The sequence below is a fragment of the Mercenaria mercenaria genome, chromosome 10, assembly GCF_021730395.1.
Source record: "Mercenaria mercenaria strain notata chromosome 10, MADL_Memer_1, whole genome shotgun sequence".
NCBI classification, from domain to species: Eukaryota; Metazoa; Mollusca; class Bivalvia; order Venerida; family Veneridae; genus Mercenaria; species Mercenaria mercenaria.
This window is the reverse complement of record NC_069370.1, coordinates 79,958,474-79,978,687: the sequence shown is the minus strand read 5'-3', so window position 1 is coordinate 79,978,687 and position 20,214 is coordinate 79,958,474. Positions and strand designations below refer to the sequence as shown.

Sequence of the window (20,214 nt, the reverse complement as noted above, 5' to 3'; positions counted from 1 at the left end):
AGCTGTAAGTGGTTCATGTATGGCTAGAATTTTTCTCAGGATGTCTGCTTTGTAATGTTAGGCATTTCTGTGAAAGACCAAAAGCAATTGAGCAGCGCCATGAGAAAACCAACATAATGGCTTTGCGACTAGTATGGATCCAGACCAATCTGCGCATACGCACAATCTGGTCAGGATCCATGCTGTTCGCTAACAGTTAATTTCTCTAATTGCAATAGGCTTTGAAAGCAAACAGCATGGATCCTGACCAGACTGCGCGGATGCACAGGCTGGTCTGGATCCATGCTGGTCACAAAGTCACTATGTTGGTTTTCTCATGGCGCGGCTCAGTTGTATTTTTAACATTAATCAATTGTTAATTACCTTGTTTGCAAACCTTTTTGCTTCATTCTGTCTTCTTTGTAATTATTTGGTTTCTTTGTGAAATAACTACTGGTATGTATTTTGTTTAAAAATCTGTCTCTGTTAAGGTAATTTTTTTATTTGCGGAATAATAGAACTGATTGTGTATATTCATGTATAAGAAAAAGGTAAATTTGGTAGCATATTTTTGCTGAATTTTTAATCCCCCGCCACAAATGGTGGGGGGTTATAGGAATGGTCTCTGTCCGTCCTTCCGTCCATCCATCTGTCTGTAACACTTTCGTGTCTGCTCCATATCTCCTAAACCCCTTGAAGGATTTTCATGAAACTTTGGTCAAATGATTACCTCATCAAGACGATGTGCAGAACCTATGAGTCAGCCTTGTCGGCTCAAGGTCTAGGTCACAACTCAAGGTCAAAGGTTTGAGCCTTCCATTTTGTGTCCGCTCTATATCTCCTAAACCCTTTGAAGGAATTTTATAAAACTTGGGTCAAATGATCACCTCATCAAGGCTATGTGGAGAACCCATGCGTCAGCCATGCCGGCTCAAGGTCAAGGTCACAACTGAGGGTCAAAGGTTTGAGCCTTCCATTTTGTGTCTGCTCTGTATGTCTTAATTCCCTTGAAGGATTCATATGAAACTTGGTCAGATGATCACCTCATCAAGGGGATGTGCAGAACTCATGGGTCAGCCATGCCGGCACAAGGTCAATGTCACAACACAAGGTCAAAGGTTTTAGCCTTCCATTTCATGTCCGCTCTACTAAAACCCTTGAAGGAATTTTATAAAACTTGGGTCAAATGATCACCTCACCTCATCTAAATGATGTGCAGAACTTATAAATCAGCCATGCCGGCTCAAGGTCAAGGTCACAACTTAGGGCCAAAGGTTTGAGCCTTCCATTTTGTGTCCACTCTGTATCTCGTAAACCCCTGGAAGGATTTTCATCAAACTTGGGTCAAATGATCACCTCATCAAGAACTCATGAATCAGCCATGTCAACTCAAGGTCAAGGTCACAACTCAAGGTCAAAGGTTTGAGCTCTGTATCTCCTAGATCCCTCGAAGGATTTTCATCAAACTTAGGTCAAATGATCACCTCATCAAGACATTGTGCAGAATTCATGAGTCAGCCATGTCAGTTTAAGGTCAAGGTCACAGCTAAAGGTCAAAGGTTTACTCTTTCACTATCCATAGCAGTGGCGGGGATTTAGCTGTCTTTCAGACTGCCTTGTTATCATGACCTTTGAATTATTTCCAGTTCTTTTGATATAAAAGATGGAAAGTAACCTTATTATGTGTTTAGAGAGTCAAACAAAGGGATTTTATGAACAATGTTTGTGTTTATTTTTCAGAGAAAAGTTGTGGTGAACCATACCAAGTTCCAGGAAGTGAATATATACCTGCCCCACAAAGTGCCGACTTTTGTTATGAACATAACTGCTCCTTTACATTTCATTGTCGAGATAAATATGTCAGACTTGGTAACAGTACTAGTGGTGGTACACTGGTCACATGTGGTGAGGAATATGATGGACTTTGGCCTTTGGGCGACCTTAGATGTATTGGTAAGCTACAGTGCTTATTCATTTCCTGCTAGTGTTTATGCTATATACTGGGACTACAAGATATAAGCATGTAAAAAGCAAGGACACAAATGAAATATAAATAGACATGTGTTAGAATGCAGCCTCTCAAAATTAAAAAAACAAAACTCGAAAACATGCCCTACTTGATAAAACATACTGCTTATGGTTTTGAAACAAACACAGTATCAGAATTAATCTCCTGAAAACTTCAATGGCCAGGAGACAAAATCTGTCAGATATAACAGAACTGACCATTTATATCTGATGAGTGATTATCAAAGCTAAGGGTAAATAGTGTGCATAGAAATCCTGATCAGCTATTTACACAGCCATTTAGCTAAAGTTGCTTGATAATATATTATGTACATTAAAAAGAGCAGTTCTAATTAATTTGAGATTGTGTTTTAGTTATTGTATCTAGTGACGTAACCAGATATTATTCCAGTGCTCATAGTTAAATCTGTCTGAATGATGTTTTAAGGTGGCCAGTGTTATGACCCAGGATATCCAGCCAGCGGGGAGCTTATTGGCACTACATTTGAAGAAGGGGCAACTGTTATGTTTTCCTGCTTACAGAGTGGGTATGAGCCTTTGAATTCTACAGGACATGTATCTGAAGGCATGACGTGTCAGTACAATACAACAACAAAACAGATGGAATGGATAGGGGAGATGCCAGAATGTAAAGGTGCGTTAACCCTTATCCTGCTAAATTTCTATAATGAACTTGTCTATCTTTCAATGTGGGTATTACCATGGGATTTTGCCATGGCTGCAGAATAAGTCGTATCCAGTAACGTTGTACTAGAACTGTAAATTTCACAGAAATAAATTCTTCACACATGCATCACTGCTCTGCATGAATGTTTGACGTTTTTATCCCCCGAAGGGAGGCATATTAGTTTTTAACTGTCCATCCGTTAGTTCGTCACAACGTTAACTTTTTGCATGAAGGCACTTTACTTGCGAACCACTGAACCCAGGACCTTCAAACTTCACATGCTGATAGTACTTATTGAGTACAAGACCCCTACTGACTTTGGGGTCACCAGGTCAAAGGTCAAGGTCACCAGGTCAAAGGTCAAGGCGCTGCGGGGGCATTTGTCACCATTAGTGACAGCTCTTGTATTAAACATACTTTTATTGCATTCTGTTTTTTTTTTTATCGTAACAAGTGAAATATATGTTGTTACTTTGCTAGGGATACAGGTAAAAAACCTGAATCTCACAAAATTCATATAGTACGGTGTCTGTGAACTATTCGGATGAATTCTTTACACGTAACAATGTCTGTAATCTTAGTAAGTGATAAATACAATTGCAATACAAACCTTTCAGATTCTCTAGATAATTTAACTACACCTATGTAGATGTATTTCTTCTTTTTTCAGCTTTCTTCATGAATTTGAATATAATATATAACGTTTTGTCATAATTCACTCCCATGCTTAGCTGTAAAAAAGATAGTTAACCAAGGAACTACCATGATTGTTTTCCAGACACTCAACCACCTGTTATCCTTAATTGTGGGGACGGGTCAATAATGTACGAAGCTGAAATGCTAGTACCGCTCAGCGTTGCTCAGCCATATGCCATTGACAACACAGCCGTGAAAGAGTGGAACGTCTATCCGGAAAACACATATCTGTCACGACCTTTTGTGTATGCCATAACAACTACCTATATTGCCACTGATTTCAATGGAAACTCCGGAAGTTGCACAGTAGCTGTTGTAATACCAGGTGAGCTACCTTTAATGACTGAAAAATTGTTGAAAAAGACGTTAAACCCAAACACACACACGCACACGCACGCACACACACCTTGACACAATTTGATTCTTTCTTTCTTTCTAATGTCTTTTAGATTAGAAAGAAAAGTGACTACAATGTGGTGGACATAAATTTTTTTTTTAAAAATTGGTAAGTTCATCAAAGACTGCAATGCCCAGTAAGAACTTCTTTCAATATCCAACCCACAACTCTGTACAAGAAAGTGAAGAATCAAGATATGTTAGTAAATACAGGTGATAAGGACTTGCATATAAGTGATTTAATTATGTCTTGTAATATTATGCCATTAAGGCCATTTTTTCTTGAAAAATGGAACCAATAATTTGTTATGTCTGTCTGTCTGTCTTCTAATGTAAGTATACATGTAGATATTTCGTCTGGAGTTCTTGCAAGACATTAACTAGGTTCTGCTTTTGGACTTAGCATGTATAATATAATTATACCCCCACAAAACGAAGTTTCGGGGGCAGGGAGGGTATATGTGACAGAGCATGAGATTTTGGGTCCAAATGCAATTTTGGTCAAAAATGGAGTTTTTGGGCTAATCGACAGATTGACCCCGTTTTTGAGTAAAAATCTTCAATTTGACAACAAAAATCAGCCGTTGTCATGGAGATATTAACCACTTTTTGGACACCATGTTTTTGTCTAAACCTGTATCAAAATTGAGGCAGTATATCTTAATAATGACTCCATATTTAAATAATATCAAGTTAAAATACATGATAAAATAACAAAAGCAACATGCAATTAATGGAATGTATTTCTTTTTATCTCTTTCTTTCATGTAGTATAAAAATATTTATGTTCTAAAAATCGTTTCTATAGCAACACTGTTGTTTAACCTCTTTTTCAACAGTCCTTTGATGAATCTAGCAATACATTACATAGAATGTGAAATAAATACACAATTAACTTTTTCTAGTGTGCAAACAGTTTACAGACAACTGTTTTATGGCATTCTTTTGAACAAAATACAGACTTTATTTGATATCAAATGAGACAACATCCCAAAAACTAGGACATTAATCTTATTGTTATAGACACCTTATCTATTAAACAGTAAGAAAGAAAATCAGGCAAGAAGATATAATTATTAGACTTTTATTATCAACTGTGAGTTTGCTAAAATTTCAGAAGACTTAGATATACTAATCAGTGAATCATTACCATGGCAACGATGTGGTATTTTCTTACAAAAATACTAACATTACCATGGCAACAATGTGGTATTTTCTTACAAAAATACTAATATTTTTGTCAATTTTTTTGTAATAATTTGAATATTTGAAGTGTTTTTTTCCATATATTTACATCAAAAGCTGTCTGTTTTCTTATTTAAAAGTAAGAGACATCATTCCATGCAAATTAATGTAATATTGTTTGAGAAATACAAAATTTTCAGATACACCTCTCTCAGTTACAACTCTTGCCATTTTAAGGCACACTTATGTGATAACATAGTGCTTTGCTGATGCAATTATTACATATGAAAATATATTCACTAACATAATACAGCTTAACAAATATAACATATGAACGAGAAAGATGTTTTTTACATATGATGATATCCAAAATAATTTAAAAGTCAAATTAATGTTTCCATGGCAACAATGCACTATTTTCTTAAAATAGTAGTATTTTGTAAATTTTCCAGAAAGAATCAGAACATTCATTTAGCATCTGTTCAGTATACATTTGTTTTACACCACAAATGGTCAATTGTGATCATTTATAAAAAAAAAAAAAAAAAAAAACATATTTCATTTAATATAATTTGACTTTGAGAACTACATATTTTCCTGATATGCCTACCTGCATTACAACTCTGCCATTTTATGGCAGATTTGTGTTATGACATGTTTTGTTGATGCAATGATTACATATAAAAGATATTTTCTTGCAGAACATAGTCTGATTAGCAGAGATAAACAAGAAACATGATGTCTACATAATCAAACAAATCTAAATTTAAGTCAAATTTGTGTCACCATGGCAACTCACAATGTTTTGCAATTAGCAATTTCTGCAAAGTTCATGTAAAAATATCGTTTAACACAATTATAACCATGGATTAATTCTTGAAATAAAATATATTATATTTAGCCAGTAACAAATATGTTCTGCTATATTGGAAGTTTCCTGTCTTGGCGATTTCTGGGAAAATCCTTCATGTACACACACTGGCAAGGCAGTTTTGATTGTAAAAATGTTTCATCCAAAGGTTGTGCTTTAAATGTCACACATGTTGTAGTTTTGAAACAACTAGGATTCATTCAACAGACATGTCTTAGTATTTCATGCATGCAGTTTTGGAAAATTCATAAGTTAAATTCTGTATTGTTAGAACAATTAAGATAGTGCTTTTCAAACCACTTCACAGCTGTCATGGCAACAAAACACTTATAAAATACTTTTACCTAATATTTCTCACAGTTGACTAAGTTTTACTTTTTCTTGAAATACATTTGTAATTTGAATTAGAATGTTTAACTTTTTCTGGTCATGAGAGCAGAAAACATGACCTTATTTGTGCAATATGGAGTTATTTGCTCATATCAGTATTTGTGACATGCACTCTATTCCATAGGCATGATTTCAGCTGGATGATCAGTAGAAAATATTAATTCCTTCTGTTTCATTCCCATTCCCATTCACACACTCATAGTTCTTTTATCACTGCAAAACAAAAATTCAACAACATTAGAACTTCATTTTAAGATTAGTATAAGGTAACAGAATATAAGACTGTAAAGCATCTTTTTAAGCTTAAGAGAGTCCTTTTGTTAAAAGCTGAATGAAAGCAGAATTGATAAGTTAATAAACTCATCCAAGAATCTTACAGTATTCAAGCAGAAAATGTAGCTTTTCAAGAATACATAAGCTAGCTAAGATTCTGACAGACTAGACATACAGTTCATGCAATCATACTTAATACATAAACATACATACATGATATATTTAATTATTATACATCATTACTAATTCACTTCTTAATATACTAACACATATTTGTTGAATGGGTCTATAATTAAAATCTTTTCTCTTAAAATGTTATGAATACAATAGATCATTTATGTTTATGTTACTTTAATGTCTTTATCTTGATAGAATAGCTTTATAGTAACTGTAAAAATGTATGAAGAAATTTACTAACCCCCAAAAAATCCAGCTTGTGGTGTATAGACCTTTTTGGAAAATCCTTTAACTGTTTAAGGTCATTGCATCAAGCCAAACAATCCTCAGTGATTGATCTGTAAAATGAAAAAAATACTGAAAAAGGCTGAAATGTAAGATAAAAATGCCCTGGGCAGTTAGCTCAGTACACTGAGCACAAAGAAGACTTCTATAAGAAGAGTAATAGGTTTGAATCCCTGGCAAGACTTTCAAAACAAAATGTATCTAATAAAAGTTAATTCATTTTACAAAGTGGTTGTCTGTGACTTGCCAAGAACAGTACAAAATGGGGAGGAATCCAGACATAATGGCCAAGTGAACAGTATGCAAATTTAACCAAAAAAAACTGTCTCATTCCCAGTAAAAACAATATTTATGCCTTGTAGAAAATTTATGTATGGACTGATTTGACATTACAAGTAAGAAATAAGTAATTGAAGCTGACAATACTGTCAATAGATGTGTTTCAACTGTTCCTGATCAGTCACTTTCATGGCAGGGCTATATGAAATGATCAGGGCTTTAATTATGTAATTAAACACTATAACTGACTGTTTTGTTTTTGTCTGGCACCAGAGTCACAAACTTGTGACAAAGTCTTCTTGCATAGAATCTAATTGTCTTGCTTACTGATTCTACTGAATAATAATTCATGGCAGATTTAGTAAATAATATATAGTCTACAATACAGTGCCACTTGTAAATAAAATGTGAATTGGGCTACCTCCAAACTGTCATTACAGTAGTCAATTTAGTGTCAAATCCGGGCTATTTTTCGAAAAGATATCGGACAAAACAGTCGATATGAACTCAAATAATATTTTTAAACCCTACACATCGCTTAAATACTTACTTACCTTGAGATTCGTTAACTGTCATTCTTTATACAATCGAAATAAATCATCAAATAACTGTTTTTGGTAGTTTCATTTTCTCCGCGACCTTCGATGTTTAAAAATGGCGTGTCGATTCAAAGGGCGATAAATTATCAATCATTCAAAAGTTTTAAAGAAACGGAATTGCAAAACACGGAAATATGTCACTTCATGTATTTCTTATGGCAAAGTAGAGTATTATTATAAATAATACTGCATTAATTGCCGCGAACACGTGGTAACGTCCACCATTTTTTGTGACGTAACTTTAATCGATGTTTTCTCAAATGACGTAACGCCGAATTTGGACCCAAAATGTCATGGTGCGTCACATATAGGAGTGAGCTTGTTGGTCGGCCGGTCCATTGGTTTCCATGGTTTCCAGATGATAACTCATGAAAGGCTTGACCAATTTAAATAATTGTTGGTACACAGGTGTAACATAAAACAACAGAAAATACAGGTCAAATTTGACTTTGAAGTCAGTAGGTCAAAGGTTAGGGTCACAGTGACCCTGAACAGTTAAACGGTTTCCGGATGATAACTTGAGAACACTTGGATCTAGGATCAGAAATTTTGGTACATAGGTGAAACATCATGAAATACAGGTCAAGTTCAACTTTGAGTCAGTAGGTCAAAGGTCAAGGTCACAGTGACTCGAAACAGTTAAACGGTTTCCGGATGATAACTTGAGAACGCTTGGGTCTAGGATCATAATTTTTTGTAAGGTGTAACATGATAAAATACAGGTCAAGTTCGACTTTGAGGTTAGTAGGTCAAAGGTCATGGTCACAATGACACAAAACAGTTAAACGGTTTCCGGATGATTACTTAAGAATGCTTGAGTCTAGGATCATGAAAATTGATAGGGAGGTTGGTTTTGGCCAGCAAATGACCCCTAATGATTTTGAGGTCAGTAGATCACAGGTCAAGGTCACAGTGACCCGAAACATTTAAAAACGGTTTTCGGACAATAACTTCAGAACGCCTCAGACTAGAATCACGAAACTTAATAGGGAGGTTGGTCATGACCCACAGATGACCCCTATTGATTTCGAGTCCCAAAGGTCATAGGTCAGAGTGTCCCGTAACATTTAAACCTTTCTGGGCAATAACTTTAGAACGCTTGGCCGAGGATCATGAAACTTCATAAGGAGGTTGATCATGACCAGCAGATAACCTGTATTGATTTTGAGGTCAGTAGGTCAAAGGTCAAGCAAGTTCGGCTTTGACATTGGCTTAGTTCTGTGACAAGGCCATATTGTGGGGGTATAATTCGTTACTCCCGTGACAACTCTAGTTTTATATAGTTATGAACTGATTAATAAATTTACCTCTGTTAATTTGGCAGTCAAATATAACATGCTGCTTGAAAACAATGATCAAAGATATGAAGCTTTGATATGAACATGCCTTGTCCTTTTTTACAGATTCTATGGATTGTGAGAATGATAGGTCCACAGATATTCAACTTACAGCCGATAGAACAATATCTGTAGCAAATTCTGGGTATGTAAGCCCAAGAAGTTTCTCTGCACGTCTAGTGTTCGATCCAGAGACACTTGAAGTAACAGCAGATGCTGCCGCACTGAATACAATTTACGAAGTTGAAGTGACGTCATTTCAAGGGAATACAAGCACCATTCTCGATAAATGTACTTTACAATTTAGATTTCATGGTAAGTATTTAAATCAGTTTCGGTGAGAACAAATCATCAGATAATACATGTAGTTATTGTAATGAATTTAACTCCTGACTTGTCAGTGTGCTTAAAAAGTGGAAAAATCAGTTGTGTTAAAAATAGACTTTCTTTCATTATTTTCAAGAATTTTGTGACATGTCTGCTGGCTATTGAATAAAACAATACATTATTGAAAGAAGCCAAGACTACATAACATACTGTAGCACTTATATGAATTGTGCACAAAATAAAATTTGTACCTTGTACTGATATTCTTTTATGCAGCACCGACATGCAGTGACTGGGAGTTTGAGGTTCCTAATGGCATGAAGACTTGCACAGCATCCTCGTGCAATGTATCCTGTAATACTGATGCTCATTTCATGGAGGAACCAACTGCAAATTCTATTAGCATGACATGTATCGCTTCCGGTTGGAACAGGGAACCACCTGTTTGTGGTAAATACTTTGAATAGTCGATTGTTAAAAGTAAGGTGAGAAGGAATGTGTTTTTCAAAATAAGTGTTAAGCAAGGAATAAACACTGGAACAGATCATAGTAATAATGAATATGAAGCCTGTTATTTCGAGGTCTTTAAAGAAATACATGTAGTACACTAATGAACCTCAGCAGGTACTGGTTGAAATGTAACCAGGATATATTAAGAATTACTTCCCTTGATTTATTTCTCGCCATTTGTAATTTGAGTAAACAAACAAAGTCAGTGTTCTGCATTTCAGTAAAGTTTGTTTACTTTATAAACTTCATTTTTTCTACCAAAATAATAAAAGTTCTGTAGTGTAAATTCATACAATAAAATGTATAGAGCTGTCGTATGAAACTGGTACTGCAAATCACCGTACTTTGATAGAATGCTCAATGAAATATGAAGCGATCTCCAGACGCTTAATGAGAATAGTATTGATACTGTTTACCAATAAGAATTTAGAATGGGGACTCTCACGTGACATTGGTCATTTAAATATGGCAGAACTGCGGTTCCTTTCTTTGGACGAAGCAAGAGCTATAAAAATATATGTATTTTATACTTCTTTCATCGAAGCAGATAAAATAATTATTATAGATATTAATTGGGACTTTGTAGTAGAAAAGTCTATCTTAACATATTATCTGTATTCTCCTTGAAAGCTTTGTGGGTAATTCGAACATAGAGGGTTGTACACAGTAACAGGCTGATGTTAGTTAAGACATGAAATACTTAAGACATACAACAAAACAGTTAATAATACAATAGTTAGTGTTAGTTGAAAATATTAACAAATAATTAACAGTGATTTTACTGTAATTGTTCGTTTTATCCCCACCAAACATGCTTTGGGTGGGGGGCTATATAGGAGTCAGTTTTGTCCCGTCACGTCCCATCACGTCCTGAAATCTATATTTTTAGATATTTTATATGTTATTTTATCTACCGACAATAAATAAATATTGACTTATATCTCAGTTAATACTAAATGGATTTGATTCAAACTTAAAATAGATGTTCCACCTTATCACCCACATCATGTGACACAATGTGCGTAACTCTGACACCAATTTTCCATGAATTATGCACCCTTTTACTTAGAATTTAAGGTTAATTTTGATGCATTTTCGCTATATCTCAATTATTACTAAAAGGATTTGATTCAGACCTAAAATTGATGTTCCACCTTATCACCCACATCATGTGACACAAGGTGTGTAACTCTGACACCAATTTTCCATGAATTATGCTCCTTTTTACTTAGAATTTAAGGTTAATTTTGATGCATTTTCGCTATATCTCAATTATTACTAAAAGGATTTGATTCAGACCTAAAATTGATGTTCCACCTTATCACCCACATCATGTGACACAAGGTGCGTAACTCTGACACCAATTTTTCAGGAATTATGCTCCCTTTTACTTAGAATTTAAGTTTAATTTTGATGCATTTTCACTATATCTCAGTTATTACGAAATGCATTTGTTTCAAACTTGAAATAGTTGTTCCAGATCATCACTCACATCATATGACACAAGGTGCATAACTCTTGCACCAATATTTCCTGAATTATGCCCCCTTTTTGCTTAGAATTATATTTATATAGTGTTTTGATACACTTTATCTTTACCTCTCTTATTATTTGATATTTTTAACACAGACTCAAGCTATTGTGCAATATTCATCCACCGTTGGAGTCATTAAACACTCTAGTGACAGTTCTTGACAGATTTAACTGTTTTTGGTACACAGGTGTAACAGCATAAAATACAGATAAAGTTTGACTTTGGCTTAAAAAACTTAAAATTTGTCAAACTCATGGTTGCTGGACAATAACTCACAAAAGACTTGAAAGATTTAGATAAAGTTTGGTACACATGTCTAACATCATAAAATACAGGTCAAGTTTGATTTAAATTGCACCTTCTTGTGGCCATATCTTTCTCATGGTTGCCATTCTCCTGTAACAAGACCATATTGTGGGGGTATTCGTCACTCCTTGACAGTTCTAGTTTCAAATGTAATTAATCAAGATGATTTACGAATTTTTTGTCTAAAATCATAGGCCAGGAAAACCAAAAGAAAATTTGATATAAGAATAAACATATGAAGTCTAGCTCATGTGAGTTTGCTTATAGATAGAGATTTAAGTTAAAATATGTGATTCACGTGACTTATATATTCTGCTCGGTATATGTTACAGAAATAACAATATTAAGCTCAAAGAGAGAAAGAACAATTATTAACATCAAAAACTATTTTCCTCTTTTTCGAAAAAGGTTCCTTTTACAAAGAGACTAGATCTAACAATGTTTTTATATTTCAGCCCAGTCTACCGATGGTTATGTAATATACACGGCGCAATATGACTTCAAATATTTTATAGAACTTGGAGTTGGTGACAAGACAAGTAGGTTTAAATCTTAATATTTGGTTGTTAAATTTGTTTTTTTGTAATGTCACACAGACACAGTTACAGGTTCTATGATGATTTTCCAGCTTTCTTTGGTGGAGGAAGACCCCAGGTGTTCCTCTGGGCATTATTTCATCATGGTCGGGTTCATAAGAAAACCATAGACCTTCCATAAGCCAACTTGAAGAATTCTACGCCCAGAGCGAGACTTGAAGTTACATCGGTGTGAGGATTAAATGATTTGAAGTCAGCAACCTTAACCACATAGCCATGGAGGCTCTTTAAATCTTATTCATCTGCAGTGCTACAGTAGCATATACATCGTAACTGTTTTTGGCTGGGTTTTAAGTAACACCGACACAATGTAGGTCATTTCTTGACTTTTCAACTTGAATTGGGAGATCCCACGTGCAACTACTGGCATTATTTCTGGCACATGATTGAACCAACGACTTAACACTGACCAGCTCATGTCTTCAGGAGCAGGACTCAGATATACAGTTGAAAGACAGGTGACTGAAGACAGCAACCGTAAGGGGTCATGCAAGAAATTTCCAAATTAATTGCAAAACTGATATATAGTTAATTATTACATACACATTTATAAACTTATGGAACCTAATATGTCAATATTTTTCCATATTGACGTTCAAATTTTGTATCGGGTGTGTGACGTCAGTTTCATGTATGTCGTCACATTTGAAAAGATCTTTTACTGATGTTTTACTCAGGCTTAAGAAAAAATTTAAATTATATGATTTAGATCTACATAATAATTTTAAGTTTAAATATATGCAATAAGAAGATTATTAGACTTGCATCGAGAAATATGCACTAGTTCTTCCGAGGAATAATTTTGCACTCCTAAATTAAGCAATATTTCCGCAGCAGACCTTGTGCATATTTCTCAATACAAATCTAATAACTGATAAACATTTTTCATATGGCAACTAATTAAAAGTGATTATCTTCATTATGAATGTAATTGCCTATTTGAAACTAAATTGCTGCAACAAGAAATTGGCCCAATCATGTGTCCCTTGATAAATGATATCTTTACCATTTCTTTTGGTAGATAATTGAATATATCATGTTGTCATTGCCCGCCCGCTTAGCTCAGTAGGGAGAGCGTTGGTCTACGGATCGTGGGGTTGCGAGTTCGATCCTCGGGCGGGGCGTATGTTCTCCGTGACGATTTGATAAAAGAAATTGTGTCTGAAATCATTCGTCCTCCACCTCTGATAATTCATGTGGGGAAGTTGTACTGGTACAGAATCCAGGAACACTGGTTAGGTTAACTGCCCGCCGTTACATGACTGAAATACTGTTGAAAAACGGCTATAAACCCAAAACAAGGAAATCATGTTGTCTTTAAACACTATACATTTATTATACTGCTTACCATTCAAGAATCAAAACTATTGCCCGAAGTCTGCAGGACCAATCCTGGCCAACAGTTTTGACTTTTGACTGGCAGTCCATTCAATAAGTGTTTTATTACATGACATGATAAATTAATATTCACAGATTTATTTTTGAATTTTAAACAGTTTTTTGTCGAGCCCGCTTGTGGAAGCGAAGACATAGTTGTCCAAATGGCTGTTCGGTTTATGTGCGTGCGTCCGTGCGTGCGTCCGTCCGGATTCGCTTGTCTGGACCATAACTTTGACATGCATGGAGCAATCTTGTTTATATTTGGCCTGACTGTTTACCTCAGTGAGACGGAGTGTCGTGCGCAAACCGCAGATTCCTATCTCAAAGGTCAAGGTCACACTTGGAGGTCAAAGGTTGAATTTAATAATGACTGTCCGGAGCATTTCTTCTTCATGCATGGAAGGATTTTGATGTAACTTGGCACAAATGTTCACAACCATGTGACGGAGTGTCATGGGCAAGAACCAGGACCCTAGGTCAAAGGTCAAGGTCACACTTAGAGGTCAAAGGTCAGATACAAGAATGACTTTGTCGGGAGCATTTCTTTTTCATGCATGGAGGGATTTTGATGTAACTTGGCACAATTGTTCACCATCATGAGACGGACCTAGAAATACTTTCCTTTGTTGTTACTATAAATAGCTTATATTGTAACTTTTTAGCTCACATGTCACTTTGTGACAAGGTGAGCTTTTGTGATCACGCAGCGTCCGTCGTCCGTCGTCCGTCCGTGCGTGCGTCCGTAAACTTTTGCTTGTGACCACTCTAGAGGTCACATTTTTCATGGGATCTTTATGAAAGTTGGTCTGAATGTTCACCTTGATGATATCTAGGTCAAGTTCGAAACTGGGTCACGTGCAGTCCAAAACTAGGTCAGTAGGTCTAAAAATAGAAAAACCTTGTGACCTCTCTAGAGGCCATACTTTTCAATGGATCTTCATGAAAATTGGTCAGAATGTTCACCTTGATGATATCTAGGTCAAGTTCGAAACTGGGTCATGTGCCCTCAAAAACTAGGTCAGTAGGTCAAATAATAAAAAAACCTTGTGACCTCTCTAGAGGCCATATTTTTTTATTACTGGTCGTAGGGAAAAATCAAGACCACTTTTCTGTAGTACAATATGCATGTTACATCCAATTTTGAGGTGTATTTTGACCTATCTCTACTAGTAAGGATTTTTGTGTGGACTTTGATTTTTTTAAAGATTTACTTTCCTTTGTTGTTACTATAAATAACTGACCTAAGTGTTTGCCTCAATGAGACAGGGTATCATGTGCATCTTCTAGTCCTTTTGACAGCTGGCGGGCTCGACATGTTGCCCGTGGGCATCTAGTTTTACATAAACTATGGACCGGCGATGTATATAAAAGGTTCATGTTATAATATATAATTTTGATCACACATGCATGTTTATGTGTGGCAGTAGACATTAGATTTTTAGCTCCACTATTCAGAGAATAGGGGGGCTTTTCTACTCGCCCCGGCGTCGGTGTTGGCGTGACCTTTCTTGGTTAAAGTTTTTGGCAACCTTAGTTTTTCTGTCATATCTTTGTTACTATTGCTTATATCTTACTATAACTTAACATAAACATGGTCCAGTATACAAACTAAGTATGTGTAGGGGCTGAGCCCATTATACTGAAGGTCAAGGTCACCAGTGTGTTATACTTAACCTATTTTTAAGGTTAAAGTTTTTCGGCAACCTTTGTTTTTCTGTCATAGCTTTGTTACTATTGCTTATATCTTACTGTAACTTTACACAAACATTGTCCAGCATACAAACAAAGTATGTACAGGGGCTGACCCATTATACCCAAGGTCAAGGTCACCAAGGTGTTATACTTGGGTTATTTTTAAGGTTAAAGTTTTTCGGCAACCTTTCTTTTTCTGTCATATCTTTGTTACTATTGCTTATATCTTACTGTAAGTTCACAAAATGTTGTTCAGCATACAAACAAAGTATGTACAGGGGCTGGGCCCACTATACCCAAGGTCAAGGTCACAAAGTTGTTATACTTTTTTCAAAAGCTTCATTTATAGACATATCTTTGGTACTTTAAAAGATAATGACTTGAAATTAAAAATATCTTTATAATCATCATCTGCATGGATACAAACCTCATAACTCTGATTGTATTTTTGACAGAATTATGCCCCTTTTGTATTTTAAAGTGTCTTTTTTGCAATTTTTTCTCTCAGGATATAACTTTATAAAGACTTGAAACTTAAAATGTATCTTTATCATCATCTGCATGTGTGGTAACAATCCCCATAACTCTGATTTGTATTTTTGACCAAATTATGCCCCTTTCATACTTAATTTTTTTAACAAACTTCGTTTTCAGGACATAACTTTGGTACTATATAAGATAATTACCATCATCATCTGCATGTGTGGTAACAATCCCAATAATTCTAATATGTGTTCTTGACAGAATTATGCCCCTTGGTGTATCTTCCTTTTTAAGTAGAAGTCTCTTATTGAGACATTTATTCATTTTACTGTCAAATCGCCAAATAGTAGAGGGCGCTGTCTTATGGACAGCTCTTGTTTTATATTGATATAATAGTCCAGTAAATCTAGTGTCAAAAATGCAAATAACGGAAAAAATTTGCACAGAAATGGTTTTTGTGTTTTCATATTCTACAACATGGGCTGAGTCTATAGTGAAAAATCTACCAAAATCCAAGTATGCAAAATATGATTTTTTGGGCAAAAAAGCCGGAAACTGTATCTAAAACCGCGATTTTCTGGAATATTGATAATACGCCTATATCTATGAGTAAATTGGAATTTTTAAGCTCAAAAATGTTGAAACTTATCTTGTACATTGTTTTCAATGGCTTCTTAACATTGCATGTATAAAAAGATACACAGAAATACCTTTGATACAATTTTATTGTGCATTTTAAAGACCTTTAACTGTGTTGCAAATATTTTGTTTTAAATTTGTGGATCAGATTTGGAAGAAAAGGGTTGGAACCCTATTAATTTCTTTAACTTGAAGAATAACCATATGGAATCACTTTCAAAGTCAATTACAGGACCATAGAAAGCATTTTCAGATTGGGGGGATGGGCGCACACATTATGAAAATCAGCTAAAATTGACTCGCTGTCAAAATATTTGCTATGATAATTATCATAATCAGTCAAATTATTGGGGGGACCCCACCCCGACTGTTCCTACGGCCCTGAAATACACACTTAGGAAAGTACGCATGCGGATATGAATGCATTCTTTTATTTGATTTCCATGTCTAACTTACATAGTTACTTCCTGTATGTTTGTAACCATGATGTCTGATAAACATTTAACATTTAGAAAACACTGTCTCTCAGCAAAACAGATATTTCTGAATAAGTCTACCGGCCTACTCACCAGAGATATTCTACAAATATGTTACCCTTTATTTCTTCAGAAATAATCAAACAAGTCCTGATTTCTGAGCTATTATTTTTGTAGATGTAGTAAAATGGGTGGGTGGGTGGAGGTGAATGAGAGTAGTGCTCTTGTGCTGGGCAAATGTCCGAAACCTTGGGGACAGCAGGCAAATAGCTCTGGGGCTGTAGTTCTCTAATGTGTCCAGACTTTAGTCTTGAGGAAATCAGTGAGGAGTATCCGCAGAGGAGCAGTACATTGACTGGTAACCAGCTTAATGACTGTATCAGATGATGGTGGGAGTAATATTGCTGATACCACTAATGCTAGTAGGCCTGGTAGGAATAACACCATATTTAATCCAAACAGGTTGATTAGTACTGGAGATCATTAAGAGACTATATCCACTCATAATCTTAGCACTATATGTGTTAGTGCAGATATTGACTTAACCTTTCTTGGAGCGTCCCTTACAGTTTAGAAAATACGGCAACCGTATCAACCCTTAATTCCAACATCCAAAGCAATCTGGCCAGTAATACAAATACTGTATCTACCATTCTGCTTAAGCCACGTGCAATTTAGACAATGTGGATACCTAGTAACCCTCAAGTCTAGCACCCGTATGACTTATGCCATAAATCAGATACCTTACTTACCCTTTCTTTGGATTCCCTAGAAAGAATGGATACTGTAGCCAGCCCTATTTCTAGCACTCAGTGTGCTCTGTACAATAATGCAGATACTACGTATCTAATTTTTCTCCTAGTTCCATGTGTGCTATAGACAACACGGATGCTGCATTCATCCCACTTCTGACACCAATATAGCGAAAATGGCCATCACTTTACCGGGTCCGATACTCCTTTTAGGGGCGGAAGAGGTTTAACAGACAGATATAAATACAATGCAGTCACTAACTACCCAAGATGGCCTTGGATTTCAGTTGGTGATACAGAATAGTTCCAGTTGGTGATACAGAATACGTGCAGATTCAATGGAGTCTTGAAGTTAATCGATGCTGCTCGTCGATGATTGGTCCTCCTGGCCAGTTGATTGGGATCCTCCTCTCTGATTGGCTGTTTCTCCTGTGACCTCTTACAGTGATCTAATTAAACTTAACTGAATTCCCATTACATAATTTTAGATTGTTAAAGATTTAGTCAGCACTAAACTCCGGTACAAACGATTTATCACAAATAAGTCCTCTGCACTTCGAACAGACGGAATAGTTGTATGAAAGTTGTTTGCTGTATTTGCCAATGAGGGTCCAGTTGTTCGAAAATTTAACGGGCTGTTGAACTAACTGGTGGTTAACTTTTGATCCAAAATATTAGTTAATGTGGAAAACACATTATGTTAAGGACATTTTATTGTTCATATTCCTTAACGTATAACTTTGATTTACTAAGTCTTCTAAAATGTTGAAATATAACCCTAAATGTTAATCAACCATTAGTTTAATCGCCCGTTAAAGTTTCAAACTACTGGGCCCAGGTAACGGAATGTGTAAAACATTAACATGTAGTTGCAGAAAAGTAGGTTTGAAATGTAGTTCACATGCAGAGGACTTCACAATCTAAAGTTCACTACATCTACAAAAAATAAAAGCTCAGAAATCAGGACTTGTTTGATTATTTGCATTGATATTGTATTGGTAGAGATACTAGTTGTCACAATACCATATAGCATTTAAGTAAAGCTATACAGTGTGATAACTTCTTAAAAAATATAATTTTTGTGAATTTTATTTATTACCTTTACAGAAATAATTGGCCTCTCGCTACCAATAGCAGCTAGGTAGATCTAGCAGTTAAGTAGCTGCTACCACACTGCTACCAGTTGCCGCTAGCTGCTATTAGCGGTGTTTTGTATGCAAATTAGTTTTCCTGCTACTTGTAGTGGCTAGCTGCTCCTTTTTCCTGCTGCCTTGCTGCTACTTGTTACCTGCTTTTACAGTAGCGGCTAGCTGCTACCTTTTCCTGCTACTTAGCTTCTATTGGTAGTGTTTTGTATGCATATTAGTTTTCTTGCTATACTGGTAGCCGCTACCTATCTGCTACCTTTTCAAGCTACCGAAATGCTACCTTTGAGATTATTGTAGAATATTTGATGTCATCTAATCCACCCAGGGTAAACATAGTAAAGTATCATAAAGATTGGACCACAAAAAAGAATTAATATACTACCCCCACAGTGTTCAAAACTGAAAAGGTTGACCTCGATATCATGCCTAAGACTCATGAAGATTGCAAAAATGGCCTCTAGAGTGTCCACAAGGAAATCGTCTATACCTATGATCAGATGACAGGCTGACAGATTATGGACGAATGTAGTCTCAAAAGCTCACCTGATCACACCGAGATATTGGTGAGCTAACTAAATGTCGAAGTTCAAAAGACTGGCTCAAAATACAGACCCAAAATCAGCAGAAGTGAAAATTAACAAAATATAAACCATTGGTATATTTGGAGACATTATATTGACTAGATCAAGATTTTATTTCATAGAGCCGCCATTGATAGAAAAGTTTGTATTGATATATCAAATGGCAAGTATCGATGATAAAAATAACAGGCAACTGTCATTTGATATTAATGTTATAAGGTCGAGGCTGATATGCGCTGCCGAGACCTGATAACATTTGTATCAAAAGACAGTTTTTGATTTTCTATTTATCATGTAAATCACTCAACCTAACTAGAACAACATATGTCCTCATCTCTTGTTTTGTAAAATTGACTTCAGAAGCAAAAAATAACTAAATGTATATTTTACGGATTTGAAAAATACATCGGCTCCTGGAATATCTGGATGAAACAACATAGCAGCGCCATCTTGAATTCAACATGCACAATGCTTTTGACTTTCTGACATTCTTATAAAAACAAACAATCAGAGAGACTCTTACCTGCGTGAAAATAAAAAAAATATCCCTCTTGAGTAAATCAGAATAGATAACATTTTATACATTTGAATAGGGCAACTACATCACATACCCCAAACACTGAACATT

At 35.5% G+C, this 20,214-nt stretch overlaps 1 protein-coding gene across 5 annotated transcripts in view; it reads left to right on the top strand.

Annotated features, from left to right (window-relative positions):
* LOC123561174 (uncharacterized) overlaps nt 1–20,214 on the top strand; it is a 138,769-nt gene that overhangs the window by 54,105 nt on the left and 64,450 nt on the right. For all 5 annotated transcript variants that reach the window (XM_053516579.1, XM_053516578.1, XM_053516580.1 and 2 more), the window contains 6 exons: nt 1,720–1,932; nt 2,435–2,641; nt 3,453–3,695; nt 9,229–9,477; nt 9,766–9,939; nt 12,295–12,378. In XM_053516579.1, coding sequence (XP_053372554.1) covers nt 1,720–1,932; nt 2,435–2,641; nt 3,453–3,695; nt 9,229–9,477; nt 9,766–9,939; nt 12,295–12,378 — 1,170 coding nt within the window. The remainder of the gene's footprint in view (nt 1–1,719; nt 1,933–2,434; nt 2,642–3,452; nt 3,696–9,228; nt 9,478–9,765; nt 9,940–12,294; nt 12,379–20,214) is intronic.